Here is a 16,122-nt window from a genome sequence, read left to right as displayed (position 1 = left end):
CAAGTGCTGGTGCTCCCTGGCAGTGCTGCCATGACGGGACTCTTTTCTGCTCCACCCATGCACACAGGAACTGTCCCTGCAGCTCCTCCCTGCAGCTCCAAAAAAGCCTTGGGGGAAGGATATCAGGAAGAAAAAAAAAGTCATTGAATGGCCCTTTATTATGTTTAAATACACAGAGAGCAGAGCTGCTCATTTACACAGCCACTTCTTCGGAAAAAAAAAGGAACCAGTGAATTAGGAAGGGGATAACAACATTATCACAATTAAACCATGACCAGCTGCTAGGCAGAAGATGATGGGAAGTTTATTGCTCCAGAAGAACATCGACTTACCAGTTTCCACACTGCACTCTTGAGCTGCTGGTTCCTCATGCTGTAGGTGAGGGGGTTCACTGCTGGAGGCACCACCGAGTACAGAAATGACACCACAAAGTCCAGGGATGGAGAAGAGATGGAGGGAGGCTTCAGGTAGGCAAACATGTCAGTGCTGACAAACAGGGAAACCACGGCCAGGTGAGGGAGGCACGTGGAAAAGGCTTTGTGGCGTCCCTGCTCAGAGGGGATCCTCAGCACGGCCCTGAAGATCTGCACGTAGGACAGCACAATAAAAACGAAACAGCTGAATATTACTAAGATACTGACCACAATAAGCCCAACCTCCCTGAGGTAGGAGTGTGCGCAGGAGAGCTTGAGGATGTGGGGGATTTCACAGAAGAACTGGTCCACAGCGTTGCCTCGGCAGAGGGGGAGTGAAAATGTATTGGCTGTGTGCAGGAGAGCACAGAGGAACCCAGAGCCCCAGGCAGCTGCTGCCATGTGGACAGAAGCTCTGCTGCCCAGGAGGGTCCCGTAGTGCAGGGGTTTGCAGATGGCCACGTAGCAGTCATAGGCCATGATGGTGAGGGGACAATACTCTGCTGAAATCAAAAAGAAAAACAGGAAGAGCTGGGCAGCACATCCTGCGTAGGAGATGGCCCTGGTGTCCCAGAGGGAATTGGCCATGGATTTGGGGACAGTGGTGGAGGTGGATCCCAGGTCGAGGAGGGAGAGGTTGAGGAGGAAGAAGTACATGGGGGTGTGGAGGTGGTGGTTGCAGGCTATGGTGGTGACGATGAGGCCGTTGCCCAGGAGGGCAGCCAGGTAGATGCCCAGGAAGAGCCAGAAGTGCAAGAGCTGCAGCTCCCGCATGTCTGCAAACACCAGGAGGAGGAACTGGGTGATGGAGCTGCTATTGGACATCTGCTGCCTCTGGGCATGAACACTGTCATAGGAGGAAAAGAAAGTGAGAAGGCAGGGGAGACTTATCTGAGCAAAATCAAAGCCATTTCTCATACACACAGACACCCTTTTCCAGTTCTAGGAGAGCTTCCTTCAGCTCTGCGGCTGGAGCCCTGGTTGGTGTTGGCTTAATGTGCCATGAGGAGCAGGGCCTCTGCCCGCTGGCTGCCGAGAGGTCAGCCCTGCTCTGCAGCAGTGGGTTCATGGGAAGAGTGGGGGCAGGGGCCAGTCCTGGTGTTCGACCTTGTCTCATGAAACCGCTCCTAGTGCAGAAGGGGCTGTCAGCATCTGCACTCCCAATGATAAGGAACTGAGGTGGCAGAAGGCAGGTTGAGAGGTTGGGGTTTTTGACAGCTCCTGCTCCCCTCCCACCCTGGGGAGTGTTCTTGGATGTCAGAAAGCCTCAGCATTTCTGCTGCACTCAGGGAGAAGAGAGGGAGTCCTGCGAGGCAAGAGGAGTACCTGTGGCTTAGTGCAGAGTGAGGGGAGCTGGTCTGGCTCCCAGCTGCCCTGGGCTTGCAGCTTTCTGAGCTGGAGGGTGATCACACTCCCATATTACCCTGAAAAGCCACCAAGCACTGCTGTGAACAGAGGGATCCAGTACAGACCACTAAATGTCTCACCCTTTCCTCAGGTCTCAGCACCCCACTTTTAGCCGAGGACGCACATGGCTCTTTGCACAAACCCATCAGCATGTTCTCTGTCGTAGCATCTCTGATCTTCTCCATTGGGCTTCCAGAAAACACAAAGTTGTTATAGGACAGGTTTGCATGCTGGAGGGAAGCTCACACCTTGGAAGGAATCCTCAAGGCAATAGCCAAGTGTCCTAATGATGGCATTTGAGTGAGGGAGATTGAGCTCATTCCCCAGCCCCACAGACTGCACTGCCCACAGCCTCACAGGTGAGATGAAAGCTGGGACATGTGTTGCCATGGACACACCTGCATGAAAGGACCCACAAGATCAGTGTGTGACTCTGCAGCTGAAACTCCACCTCCCCAGAGAGCCTGGAAGCAAGAACAAGATAACAATAGCACTCACACAGACAAGTGGAGAAAGAAGGGAAAATACAGTGGCCGAGAGAGGCCAGGGCAGAGGCATTGGGGCACTCAGACAGCGTTCCCCTTCCCCAGCTGTGCACGCCACCTCCCAGACACCACCATTGCCGGGCAGCTGCTCTCAGCCCCTGCGCTCTGCAGAGGGAAGTGGGCCCGTGGCTGCAGAGCTGCACCACGGCTCTGCTGGAGCTCTGGCTGCAGAGGAGGTGGTTCACGCCTTGGAGCCCCCAGCCCTGAGGGCAGAGGCTTTGGTGGGTGGGAGAGGAGGCAAGGGGGCTTGCTCAGAGGCAGGGGTCTGCATTGGAGGGGATCATACGGAGGTTTCTGAATTCTCCCTCCCACAGCATTTCTGGTTTTAGTTTTGTCTCATTCCCAGATCATCTCCCTGCTGCCTGGAGATCCTCACCCTGGGAGGTGTTTCCCTGTCCCATGGCTTTTCCCTGCAAGTGGTGACAAACCCCCTCCCAACCTCTGTGCACTCACCCTGGCCCCACAGAAACCTGCCTGTTTGCAGGGCACTGGCTGGGTGCATGTTCCTGTTTGCAGGTGGAAAAGGGCAGGTCAGAAGAACCCTGAGGGGTCTAGCAGAGGTGATGCTGGTGCTGTCCATAGGCAGAGCAGTGGCTGAGGGCACGTTACGTGGCTTCTGACAGACCTACTGATCACTCAAAATCACAGTTCAGGAGTCTCAGTGACTTATTGAAACTTCAGAGTTCCTTCTCCATTTATCGTTTTCTCTCCCCCTCCCAACCCTCCTGGAACAGGAAACTATAAAGACACACTCAGGAAAGCTCCTTATCTTTCTAGTAATCCCTGCCTTGATCTTCTCCTTGAGATATCCGCTTGGAAATATTCTGGGGGTGATGTGGACCTGTGAGCCACCCTGACCCATGCAGCACCCTCTCAACAGCAGAAGGGCCCTGCCTTGCTGGGGGCTGCTCCTTCCACCCACAGCTTCTCCCTGCAGCACCATGGTGAATTCTTCGGACAGGCTGAGTGCTGACTCTGGCAGGCGGCAAAGTCCCTGCCCCAGCACACAGTGCCATGGGGTGCAGGGACCCTGCTCGGAAGGACAGCCCTGGGCACCCCTGGCTGCACACCCACCTTCACACCCCTGCAGCCATCCCTAGGAGAAGACAGCTGTCCTGTTCTGTCCCTCTGATGGTGCAGCAGGGAATCTCTGCTCTCGAGCACATCCTCCTCCTGTACACCAGAGAATCTCTGAGAGTTGTACTTACGTATCTCGCGGCCTGTGCCACACGCCAGCTTTAGGAGATCCCACCAGGATCTGCAGACACAGTGCCCCACAGCCAGAGACTTACTGTCTGTGAAGATTTCTCTCCCGGTGAGCTCTCAGCATCCTTCCACTCTGGGCTGCCTTTAAACTCTCTCTGCCTCACTCCTCTCCCCTCGCTGCCCGCAGGCAGTGCCCTCAGCCCTGCTGACCTTTGCAGAGGAGCTGCTCCTGGGCAGAGCTGTCTCTCTGCAGTGCTGCCCACTTGCCATGAGCTGCCTCCATCCCAGGAGCCCAGCCCAGCTCAGCAGCAGAGGCCCAGCCCAAGGCACCACTTTCTCTGCCCCTCTGGGCTCCCTCTAGGTGTCCCTGGGGCTCCAGGGGAACCTGCTGTGAAACAGGCTGAAGGCATCACTCATGTTCCCTCCCTCAGCTGGGGAGAGAAACTTCTTTCTACTCTTTCCAGAGTCAGGTTTAGGTCCTATAATCACTTTGCCTTGTCTCAGCATTAGACAGGACACCCAGACAGTCACAGGGAGGGATTTCCTTTACCCCTGCTGAGGGAAGGGATTCAGCAGGGTCAGCTGAGGCATCTCATCCTGGGTCTGTAGTCCTGGCGCTGGAAGGGCTCTCAGCTCACTCCTATGCAGACCACAGACCCACAGAAGCTGGGATTCCTCTTGCCTCAGTTCCGGTGGGCACAAAATGGGCACCTGCATGTGAGCTCCTTGTCTCAGCTCCCATGGTGCTAATGAAGATGGAGACCAGGAGTGAGCTGTTCAGACACAAACACCTGGCGACATCTGGGGTTCAAGAGGTGGTCCAAGATGTGTGCAGGAGACTGCAAGCTCCAAAGGAGCAGTTCACAGAGACAGGGCAGCATCTGGGGGCATCTTCTTGGAGGCCAATGGGAAATTAATTTGGCCAGGTGGAATGACAGCAGGTGCCCATATTTAGGACAACTCAACCTGTAGATATTTCTTACGTACAGGGCAGCCTCTAGAGGTGTTCAGCTGACCAAATGGAGTCATGCAGCATAGGGAGAGCTCTGTTTCTCTTCACCATCAACTGCATTTTCTACGTGTCCTTCGAGTATAATGTCAGTTTTGTCAAGTGCCTCCCTTGCACTCCAATTGTCTAAGCTAATTCAAGGAAGCTGAATCTTAATTTAATTTACAAATACGTGACTGTAGTGCTACGGGAGATGCCAGGGCTCTGCAGCTGAGATGGACATCACAGGTCCTGTACAGGAACGCCATCCCCATTCAGACTAGTTGTGGGACAGGCATCCCCCAGGGCATCTCAGGCAGATTCAGTGCCTTTGGGTCAATGACTGAAGCGCACCTCTGCTCTGACGCAAGGTTGTTCCCTTCTCTTTCCAGGAGATGCCTGGCAGTGCATGAATACCAAGCACATCACACCAGGGTCTCCACTCATGGGCATTCCCTCCCAAACTCTGCTGCTTCTTCTCTCCCCCATCCTTTAACCATCCCCTCGATGTCACAATCATGGATCAGGCCAATGATTTTCATTGTGCCGGTGTAGAGAACCGGTACCAAATGCGGTTTTGTCTCAACATTGCCGCTGTAGTGCCATCCAGCGTCGTGCTTCGAGAAGACCATCTTGTCCCCAGTTTTGAGAAAGAACAACCTCGTGCGCCTGCGCAGGGACTAAAGGCGCGAAAAGAGCTGAGGCGGGAACAAAAAGGCACGAAAAGAGCAGAGGCGGGGGCAGCACGGCCGTGGTGAACCGCACATACACATTTGTGATCCGCGCATGCGTGGGAGCCCCCATATAAGGAGCGCACGTGCCCCGCGGCGGGGGTGGCAGCGGCGCGCGCGAGACCACTCCTTCCGTTCCTGCACCCTCAAGGCTCACCCCCCCCGCTTCGGTCCCCGACGGAGCCCGAGGCCACCGAAGACCCTGCGGAAGATCACCGGACTCGAAGTGGTGGTGACAAACTCCTCCTTCTCCTTCTCTTTCTCTCTCTCTCCCCCCTATTCTTTTCCTCTCCTCCCTTGCCCTCCCTCCTCCCTCCGTTCTCTTCTCCCCTCAAATAAAAGTAAAAGGTTGTACGGCATTTGACCTTGTTTGCGTCTTAATCTCGTCCTTGGGATCGTATCGAAACCTCCCCCGACTCTGGATCGGGACATTTTAATTGGTGTCACGGACAGGATCCCTTGAGACGAGAGTGTCATACAACCTTACGGTGTGCTGAGCGAGTGTGTGTGAACGAGACATACAAACAAGTACGAAGCAAGTGCGGAGTTCCGATCCGCGGTTCTGCTCTCCCGCGAGGGAAGCAGCCGGAGACGAGCGAAGCGCAAGGAAGGAGTGGGTGTTGAGACCTTTGCACTGAAACGCACGTAGTAGTTTAGTTTGTGATTTGGGCTCCTGAGGGTGTATGGGGGAAACTTGAATTTTATGGTGTGACCCCCTCAGGAGGATATCCCCTTTGTAGGCTCTGCTCTGTCTCACACTAGTTTATGGTCTGGCCTCCTGGGGGAGTATAGGGGAAGTTTGGATTGTACGGTGTGACCCCCTCAGGACGATATCCCCTTTGTAGGCTCGTCTTTGTCTTGTAGTAGTGTGCGGACTGGCCTCCTGGGAGCGTATAGGGGAAATGTGGGGTTTTTTTAAGATTTGACCCTCCCGGGACGAACTCCCCTTTGTAGGATATGGCCGCCCAAAAGGCAGGTGATTTTTGTGAAGAGACAGAGAAATTCTATGAGTTTTTAGAAACATACCGCTCTCGCCCCTCACCCCCGGGACGAGATTGGGCACGGGACCACTGGTTCCAACTGCAAAGTGTTATGGACCGAATAGCAGTTTTGCATAAAGAAGCTAGAGCGAAGAAGGGAAAAGGGAAGGCTATTGTTTGTGCTGTGTTAGGAGCGTGTCTGGCAGCAGCGGTGGAGGACAAGAAACGAGCGCCCTGCCAATCGGAGGCTGTGGCCGCTGCGTTGCAAGCGGCGATAGCGCCACTGCGAGAGCAACTACTAGAGACCAAACGGGCGCTAGAGGAGGAGAAGCGCCAAAATAGGATTTTGAAGGAGGAGCTGAGGGTTCAGCTCCGGAGGGAGGCAGACACCCTCGCTGAGGCGGAGGTAATGTTGGAGGAGAAAGGGGTACACCAAATCTACCCCCAGAAAGACTTAAAGCAATTAAGGGAGACTGTGGATAACCCCCCCCATATGTGCCCGCTGGTAAAAACGGAATATATATATGAGGACGATAGCGACAGCCGTCCCCAAGTTGTAACCAAAGAAATCCCTTTTACCGCCACTGAACTGGCTAAACTCCAAAAGGATTTTGCCAGGACGGCGAGGGAGTCCGAAACCGAATATGTGTGGAGGATATCCCTGTTGGGGGGGGACGGGATCATGCTATCGGAAAAAGAAGCAGAGGGGTATTGGGGCCCCGGCGTCTTCCTCACCACGGGCGATCGCCGGGCCCCATGGTCTCTGACCCAGAGGGCAGCATATTGGGCGGGGGGGCTGAACCCATTAGAAAGGGGGGATCCCCTAGCTATAACTGGTTCCATCGATCAACTATTAGAAAATGTACAGAAGGCGGCATGCCTGCAAATGATGTACGACCGGGAACTTAAACCAAATTTAAGCTCTCCGATGTTGTTACCGGTAGGCCCCGAGCAGCAGACACCGCTAATAAGAGGACTCCCCGATTCGTTAAAACCTATCAGGATCCAATTACAGGGGAGAATCCAAAACGTGCCTCACGAAGAGCGAATTGCAGCTGCCCTGGAGGGAACAGTAACACCGGAACAGCGGCAGCGGAGGAGGAAGGTGTGGACCTGGGGGGAGATAGCTGAGGAACTAATAAACTGCGGGAGGAAATATGGGCCAGTAGACAGGACTTACCAAAAGGTAGAAACTAGGGCTGTGTGGGCAGCGAGGCTGGCAAATAAATCGCTGGCTTTTTAGGGGGGAAGCCCCGCCCTAACACAAAGGGAGAAACCCCCATTCCGACAAGGATTGTGGCAGAAGGGACTGCAAAAGGGGGTGCCCCGAGACTTGATGGATGGGCTCCCCTCCAAAAAGTTGAAGCTCTTGGTGCGGAGGTGGTCCCGGCAAGGACCCCCTCCCAAACCGAACCCACCTTCTGCGCCAGCATTGGACAGGGAGGAAGGGTTTAAGAAGGATGAAAAGAGTGGTGGGAAACTAAAGCCTCCGCCCCCTCAGGGTGAGGAGGGAGGCGGAGGGCGGATGTTTATCAGACAACTCACCTGTAATAATAAGGGAGATCTACTAAACCCCACCAACTGGGATGGGCCGAGCAGGTGTGGGAGGCAGTGGCCAATGTCAATAATCACTGGGGTACAAACAGGTGCCTGAAAATTGCGGCATTTTGTCCACAGGGGCCAACCATGGTGCATGTCTCTCGAAACCCCAATTGCCCTGGCGCATCATCTTACTCTCCCAGCCAGCCGGTTTTGGTCGAGCTTCCCACCGTGGGAGCTGTGCCTCTCATATTAGATACCCCCGCTAAACAAATATACATGGAAAGCGAAAGGTACCAGTGGAAGAACCTACAAAATCCACACCAAATGGATTATTCCCTCCTTCTAACCCAAGGAGCGAGTTTGTTCCTATTTGTTTTTTAAGGGCAGTGATATGACCACGATGCACCTGCTACTTTGGATCATTTTAACTCAGGGACACCAACCCATTAGAATATTCCACTGTGTATATCAGTTTTTGTAACTGGTGGTCCATATGTGTGTATACATGTTTGTACTTCATTACAGCTCTATGAATAATTCTAGATGTAATATCTATGTCAAACAGGCTAAGTATTAGATGTTTCAGTGCACTACAGTCTTTATGCAATCGTACAAAGACATCTAATTGTCTGGTGCATGTTTAAGCACGTATATGTGTGTGTGCTTATTTAAGAAAAAATACTCAATAACTTTCCAATGATACCTATTTATGTTGGACATCTCAAGGATTTCAACCTATGATTTACTATATATATAATTCTTACTTTTTTTTGATCTTCCTATATTTTCATCATTAAATAGTCCTGTATATGGGAAAACTTAATAGCCAAGTAACATGAAATGTTGTACTTGCTTAGAAAATGTAATTGTTTAGTTTTCTTTGCAAAAAGTAAATATTGAATATTCAGCACTTATGGGGCTTGGTATTGCACTGGCCGAATAAGGGATGGGGCAACCACCTTTTTCAGCCCTCTGGGTGACAAAGACACAACTTATTTTCAGTTTCCACCAGGGAAAGATGGGCCATTTGCTCAGGGAAATAAAGCCAAAAAACAGCATTATCGGATCTGTGGGAATACGGCATACAAATTCTTACCCGCGGGGTGGTCAGGAGTTTGTTATATAGGGATCATAAGGCCCCTATTCTTCCTCCTGCCAGAAACTGGTGGACCCCAATTAGGCGTAGAAGTGTATGATAACCTCGGGGATAGAAGTATTGCCCGTAAGACGCGATCTACCAAGGTAAATTTAGGTGGGACACAAAAATGGGGGAATGACGAATGGCCCCCTGAGCGAATAATTGAACACTATGAACCAGCAACCTGGAATCTGAACGAGCCCATTGCAGGGGCAAGAGAACCAATCTATAATCTAAACCAAATAATCATACTACAAGCGGCCCTAGAAATTATCACCAACAAAACCGCTGATGCCATACCTATTAACTCGACAGTCTCAACGGGTGCGCGCGGCAATCCTTCAACACCGTATGGTTTTAGATTGTTTGTTGGCCGAGGAGGGAGAGGTGTGTGGAAAATTAAATATCTCTAACTGCTGTCTAGAAATGGTGACGTGGGAGAAGTGGTTCTCCAACTGACCCAAGATACCAGGAAAATAGCCCATGTCCCTGTTCAAACCTGGAGTGGTTGGAATGGCGATTTGTGGTCCTGGTTACCAGGGGCACCATGGGTCAAACAATTAATATTGTATATGCTATGCGCAACTGCCACCTTACTGTTCCTACCCTGTATAATTCCATGTTTTATTCAATTAATTCGACACATTGTGTCAAATACGCAATTTGTTCCTAACGCCCCACCTGATGGTGTGACAAAAATCTGTACCATCCATCAGCCACGACCAACCTCAGTTAACCTGTGTTAAGACATTCCTTCACCTGAAACAACGTTATTCCCGTTTCCCTTCTCACAACTTTCCTCCACCCTTATCCCCAACCCTTTCAACTCTGCGTTTTCTTTCTTTCTCCTTTCTTTTCTCTTTCTCTCTCTGTCTTATGCCACCAAGCTGCAATGTCGAGCCACAGGGTGGTGTAGAGAACCGGTACCAAATGCGGTTTTGTCTCGACATTGCCGCTGTAGTGCCATCCAGCGTCGCGCTTCGAGAAGACCATCTTGTCCCCAGTTTTGAGAAAGAACAACCTCGTGCGCCTGCGCAGGGACTAAAGGCGCGAAAAGAGCTGAGGCGGGAACAAAAAGGCACGAAAAGAGCAGAGGCGGGGGCAGCACGGCCGTGGTGAACCGCACATACACATTTGTGATCCGCGCATGCGTGGGAGCCCCCATATAAGGAGCACACGTGCCCCGCGGCGGGGGTGGCAGCGGCGCGCGCGAGACCACTCCTTCCGTTCCTGCACCCTCAAGGCTCACCCCCCCCGCTTCGGTCCCCGACGGAGCCCGAGGCCACCGAAGACCCTGCGGAAGATCACCGGACTCGAAGTGGTGGTGACAAACTCCTCCTTCTCCTTCTCTTTCTCTCTCTCTCCCCCCTATTCTTTTCCTCTCCTCCCTTGCCCTCCCTCCTCCCTCCGTTCTCTTCTCCCCTCAAATAAAAGTAAAAGGTTGTACGGCATTTGACCTTGTTTGCGTCTTAATCTCGTCCTTGGGATCGTATCGAAACCTCCCCCAACTCTGGATCGGGACATTTTAATTGGCGTCACGGACAGGATCCCTTGAGACGAGAGTGTCATACAACCTTACGGTGTGCTGAGCAAGTGTGTGTGAACGAGACGTACAAACAAGTACGAAGCAAGTGCGGAGTTCCGATCCGCGGTTCTGCTCTCCCGCGAGGGAAGCAGCCGGAGACGAGCGAAGCGCAAGGAAGGAGTGGGTGTTGAGACCTTTGCACTGAAACGCACGTAGTAGTTTAGTTTGTGATTTGGGCTCCTGAGGGTGTATGGGGGAAACTTGAATTTTATGGTGTGACCCCCTCAGGAGGATATCCCCTTTGTAGGCTCTGCTCTGTCTCACACTAGTTTATGGTCTGGCCTCCTGGGGGAGTATAGGGGAAGTTTGGATTGTACGGTGTGACCCCCTCAGGACGATATCCCCTTTGTAGGCTCGTCTTTGTCTTGTAGTAGTGTGCGGACTGGCCTCCTGGGAGCGTATAGGGGAAATGTGGGGTTTTTTTAAGATTTGACCCTCCCGGGACGAACTCCCCTTTGTAGGATATGGCCGCCCAAAAGGCAGGTGATTTTTGTGAAGAGACAGAGAAATTCTATGAGTTTTTAGAAACATACCGCTCTCGCCCCTCACCCCTGGGACGAGATTGGGCACGGGACCACTGGTTCCAACTGCAAAGTGTTATGGACCGAATAGCGGTTTTGCGTAAAGAAGCTAGAGCGAAGAAGGGAAAAGGGAAGGCTATTGTTTGTGCTGTGTTAGGAGCGTGTCTGGCAGCAGCGGTGGAGGACAAGAAACGAGCGCCCTGCCAATCGGAGGCTGTGGCCGCTGCGTTGCAAGCGGCGATAGCGCCACTGCGAGAGCAACTACCAGAGACCAAACGGGCGCTAGAGGAGGAGAAGCGCCAAAATAGGATTTTGAAGGAGGAGCTGAGGGTTCAGCTCTGGAGGGAGGCAGACACCCTCGCTGAGGCGGAGGTAATGTTGGAGGAGAAAGGGGTACACCAAATCTACCCCCAGAAAGACTTAAAGCAATTAAGGGAGACTGTGGATAACGCCCCCCATATGTGCCCGCTGGTAAAAACGGAATATATATATGAGGACGATAGCGACAGCCGTCCCCAAGTTGTAACCAAAGAAATCCCTTTTACCGCCACTGAACTGGCTAAACTCCAAAAGGATTTTGCCAGGACGGCGAGGGAGTCCGAAACCGAATATGTGTGGAGGATATCCCTGTTGGGGGGGGACGGGATCATGCTATCGGAAAAAGAAGCAGAGGGGTATTGGGGCCCCGGCGTCTTCCTCACCACGGGCGATCGCCGGGCCCCATGGTCTCTGACCCAGAGGGCAGCATATTGGGCGGGGGGGCTGAACCCATTAGAAAGGGGGGATCCCCTAGCTATAACTGGTTCCATCGATCAACTATTAGAAAATGTACAGAAGGCGGCATGCCTGCAAATGATGTACGACCGGGAACTTAAACCAAATTTAAGCTCTCCGATGTTGTTACCGGTAGGCCCCGAGCAGCAGACACCGCTAATAAGAGGACTCCCCGATTCGTTAAAACCTATCAGGATCCAATTACAGGGGAGAATCCAAAACGTGCCTCACGAAGAGCGAATTGCAGCTGCCCTGGAGGGAACAGTAACACCGGAACAGCGGCAGCGGAGGAGGAAGGTGTGGACCTGGGGGGAGATAGCTGAGGAACTAATAAACTGCGGGAGGAAATATGGGCCAGTAGACAGGACTTACCAAAAGGTAGAAACTAGGGCTGTGTGGGCAGCGAGGCTGGCAAATAAATCGCTGGCTTTTTAGGGGGGAAGCCCCGCCCTAACACAAAGGGAGAAACCCCCATTCCGACAAGGATTGTGGCAGAAGGGACTGCAAAAGGGGGTGCCCCGAGACTTGATGGATGGGCTCCCCTCCAAAAAGTTGAAGCTCTTGGTGCGGAGGTGGTCCCGGCAAGGACCCCCTCCCAAACCGAACCCACCTTCTGCGCCAGCATTGGACAGGGAGGAAGGGTTTAAGAAGGATGAAAAGAGTGGTGGGAAACTAAAGCCTCCGCCCCCTCAGGGTGAGGAGGGAGGCGGAGGGCGGATGTTTATCAGACAACTCACCTGTAATAATAAGGGAGATCTACTAAACCCCACCAACTGGGATGGGCCGAGCAGGTGTGGGAGGCAGTGGCCAATGTCAATAATCACTGGGGTACAAACAGGTGCCTGAAAATTGCGGCATTTTGTCCACAGGGGCCAACCACGGTGCATGTCTCTCGAAACCCCAATTGCCCTGGCGCATCATCTTACTCTCCCAGCCAGCCGGTTTTGGTCGAGCTTCCCACCGTGGGAGCTGTGCCTCTCATATTAGATACCCCCGCTAAACAAATATACATGGAAAGCGAAAGGTACCAGTGGGAGAACCTACAAAATCCACACCAAATGGATTATTCCGTCCTTCTAACCCAAGGAGCGAGTTTGTTCCTATTTGTTTTTTAAGGGCAGTGATATGACCACGATGCACCTGCTACTTTGGATCATTTTAACTCAGGGACACCAACCCATTAGAATATTCCACTGTGTATATCAGTTTTTGTAACTGGTGGTCCATATGTGTGTATACATGTTTGTACTTCATTACAGCTCTATGAATAATTCTAGATGTAATATCTATGTCAAACAGGCTAAGTATTAGATGTTTCAGTGCACTACAGTCTTTATGCAATCGTACAAAGACATCTAATTGTCTGGTGCATGTTTAAGCACGTATATGTGTGTGTGCTTATTTAAGAAAAAATACTCAATAACTTTCCAATGATACCTATTTATGTTGGACATCTCAAGGATTTCAACCTATGATTTACTATATATATAATTCTTACTTTTTTTTGATCTTCCTATATTTTCATCATTAAATAGTCCTGTATATGGGAAAACTTAATAGCCAAGTAACATGAAATGTTGTACTTGCTTAGAAAATGTAATTGTTTAGTTTTCTTTGCAAAAAGTAAATATTGAATATTCAGCACTTATGGGGCTTGGTATTGCACTGGCCGAATAAGGGATGGGGCAACCACCTTTTTCAGCCCTCTGGGTGACAAAGACACAACTTATTTTCAGTTTCCACCAGGGAAAGATGGGCCATTTGCTCAGGGAAATAAAGCCAAAAAACAGCATTATCGGATCTGTGGGAATACGGCATACAAATTCTTACCCGCGGGGTGGTCAGGAGTTTGTTATATAGGGATCATAAGGCCCCTATTCTTCCTCCTGCCAGAAACTGGTGGACCCCAATTAGGCGTAGAAGTGTATGATAACCTCGGGGATAGAAGTATTGCCCGTAAGACGCGATCTACCAAGGTAAATTTAGGTGGGACACAAAAATGGGGGAATGACGAATGGCCCCCTGAGCGAATAATTGAACACTATGAACCAGCAACCTGGAATCTGAACGAGCCCATTGCAGGGGCAAGAGAACCAATCTATAATCTAAACCAAATAATCATACTACAAGCGGCCCTAGAAATTATCACCAACAAAACCGCTGATGCCATACCTATTAACTCGACAGTCTCAACGGGTGCGCGCGGCAATCCTTCAACACCGTATGGTTTTAGATTGTTTGTTGGCCGAGGAGGGAGAGGTGTGTGGAAAATTAAATATCTCTAACTGCTGTCTAGAAATGGTGACGTGGGAGAAGTGGTTCTCCAACTGACCCAAGATACCAGGAAAATAGCCCATGTCCCTGTTCAAACCTGGAGTGGTTGGAATGGCGATTTGTGGTCCTGGTTACCAGGGGCACCATGGGTCAAACAATTAATATTGTATATGCTATGCGCAACTGCCACCTTACTGTTCCTACCCTGTATAATTCCATGTTTTATTCAATTAATTCGACACATTGTGTCAAATACGCAATTTGTTCCTAACGCCCCACCTGATGGTGTGACAAAAATCTGTACCATCCATCAGCCACGACCAACCTCAGTTAACCTGTGTTAAGACATTCCTTCACCTGAAACAACGTTATTCCCGTTTCCCTTCTCACAACTTTCCTCCACCCTTATCCCCAACCCTTTCAACTCTGCGTTTTCTTTCTTTCTCCTTTCTTTTCTCTTTCTCTCTCTGTCTTATGCCACCAAGCTGCAATGTCGAGCCACAGGGTGGTGTAGAGAACCGGTACCAAATGCGGTTTTGTCTCGACATTGCCGCTGTAGTGCCATCCAGCGTCGTGCTTCGAGAAGACCATCTTGTCCCCAGTTTTGAGAAAGAACAACCTCGTGCGCCTGCGCAGGGACTAAAGGCGCGAAAAGAGCTGAGGCGGGAACAAAAAGGCACGAAAAGAGCAGAGGCGGGGGCAGCACGGCCGTGGTGAACCGCACATACACATTTGTGATCCGCGCATGCGTGGGAGCCCCCATATAAGGAGCACACGTGCCCCGCGGCGGGGGTGGCAGCGGCGCGCGCGAGACCACTCCTTCCGTTCCTGCACCCTCAAGGCTCACCCCCCCCGCTTCGGTCCCCGACGGAGCCCGAGGCCACCGAAGACCCTGCGGAAGATCACCGGACTCGAAGTGGTGGTGACAAACTCCTCCTTCTCCTTCTCTTTCTCTCTCTCTCCCCCCTATTCTTTTCCTCTCCTCCCTTGCCCTCCCTCCTCCCTCCGTTCTCTTCTCCCCTCAAATAAAAGTAAAAGGTTGTACGGCATTTGACCTTGTTTGCGTCTTAATCTCGTCCTTGGGATCGCATCGAAACCTCCCCCGACTTTGGATCGGGACAGCCGGTATCACAGGTTGTCTACAGCCAAGGACACTCTCAACATCACCTCTTCCTTTCTGAGATCAGCTTCAGCTCCACCACAGGCCCTCAGGGCTGCACAGACACAACAGATAGCAAACCCCTCTCCTGCTCACACTGCACAGCCCAGCTCTGTTTCTCTCTGGCCGTGGGGAGAGCAGGGATTGCCTTCTTTGTCGGCACCTCGTATCTTCTTTACATTGCCATCTCCCATCCCCTCCTGCATGTCTCTGCTCTGAAGCAAACCCGTTGCACATACAAGGTCTTGGGTGCTTGGCAGCAGATCTTCCTGTTGCAAGTCTGCTCTCAAGCTAAATGTGCCAAAGCTGAGCTGCTGCAGCCCAGACATGCACCAATGCCCTCCGTCTGGGGCACAGACAGGAGGAGCTGGAGCTGTGTGTGCAATCTCTTCATTCCACTTGAAGGGGCTAACAACTGAGGCCTGTTGGGACAGCTCACACCACTGGGGTGCTGTAATGGGTGGGTACAGGATGATCAGGAGGCCAGAAAGGTCAGGAGGGGGTTGCCCTCAGTTGTGAAGGAGCTGCTTAGGTGTGTGCAGCTCCTCTATGGGATGAACAAGGTGGGTGAGCCCTTGTGGGTGAGGGTCAGAGGAGAGGCTGGTAAGGGTGACATTGTTGTGGGAGACAAAGAACCCATGAAAGTCCCCTTGTGGACTTTAATTACCCTGGCATTCACTGGAGTGGGACCACACCAGCACACAAACAGTCCTGGAGGTTTCTGGAGGGTCTTGGGACACAGCTTGCGACACAGGGCTTTATAGCACAGCTGCCAGGTTGGTCAGAAGGGCAGCAGAGCTCAGTACAGCTGGTCTTCAAGGACAGTGTCTTTCAAGTACCAGACTGTGCATACCAATAG

The 16,122-nt window shown here is 51.8% G+C and overlaps 1 protein-coding gene across 1 annotated transcript; it reads right to left on the bottom strand.

Moving 5' to 3' along the window:
- Positions 1 to 281: 281 nt before the first annotated feature.
- LOC309603820 (olfactory receptor 14A16-like) lies at positions 282 to 1,238 on the bottom strand (the record flags this gene model as incomplete). The annotated part of the gene is made up of 1 exon (XM_082338724.1): positions 282 to 1,238. One exon carries the CDS (start codon positions 1,236 to 1,238, stop codon positions 282 to 284), a length of 957 nt encoding a protein of 318 aa, XP_082194850.1.
- Positions 1,239 to 16,122: the final 14,884 nt, after the last annotated feature.

This window comes from Platalea leucorodia (genome assembly GCF_965183815.1).
Source record: "Platalea leucorodia genome assembly, contig: HAP1_HAP1_SCAFFOLD_205, whole genome shotgun sequence".
Taxonomy (NCBI): domain Eukaryota; kingdom Metazoa; phylum Chordata; class Aves; order Pelecaniformes; family Threskiornithidae; genus Platalea; species Platalea leucorodia.
Note: the sequence above shows the minus strand (reverse complement) of the source record. Positions and strands in the feature narration are given on the sequence as shown.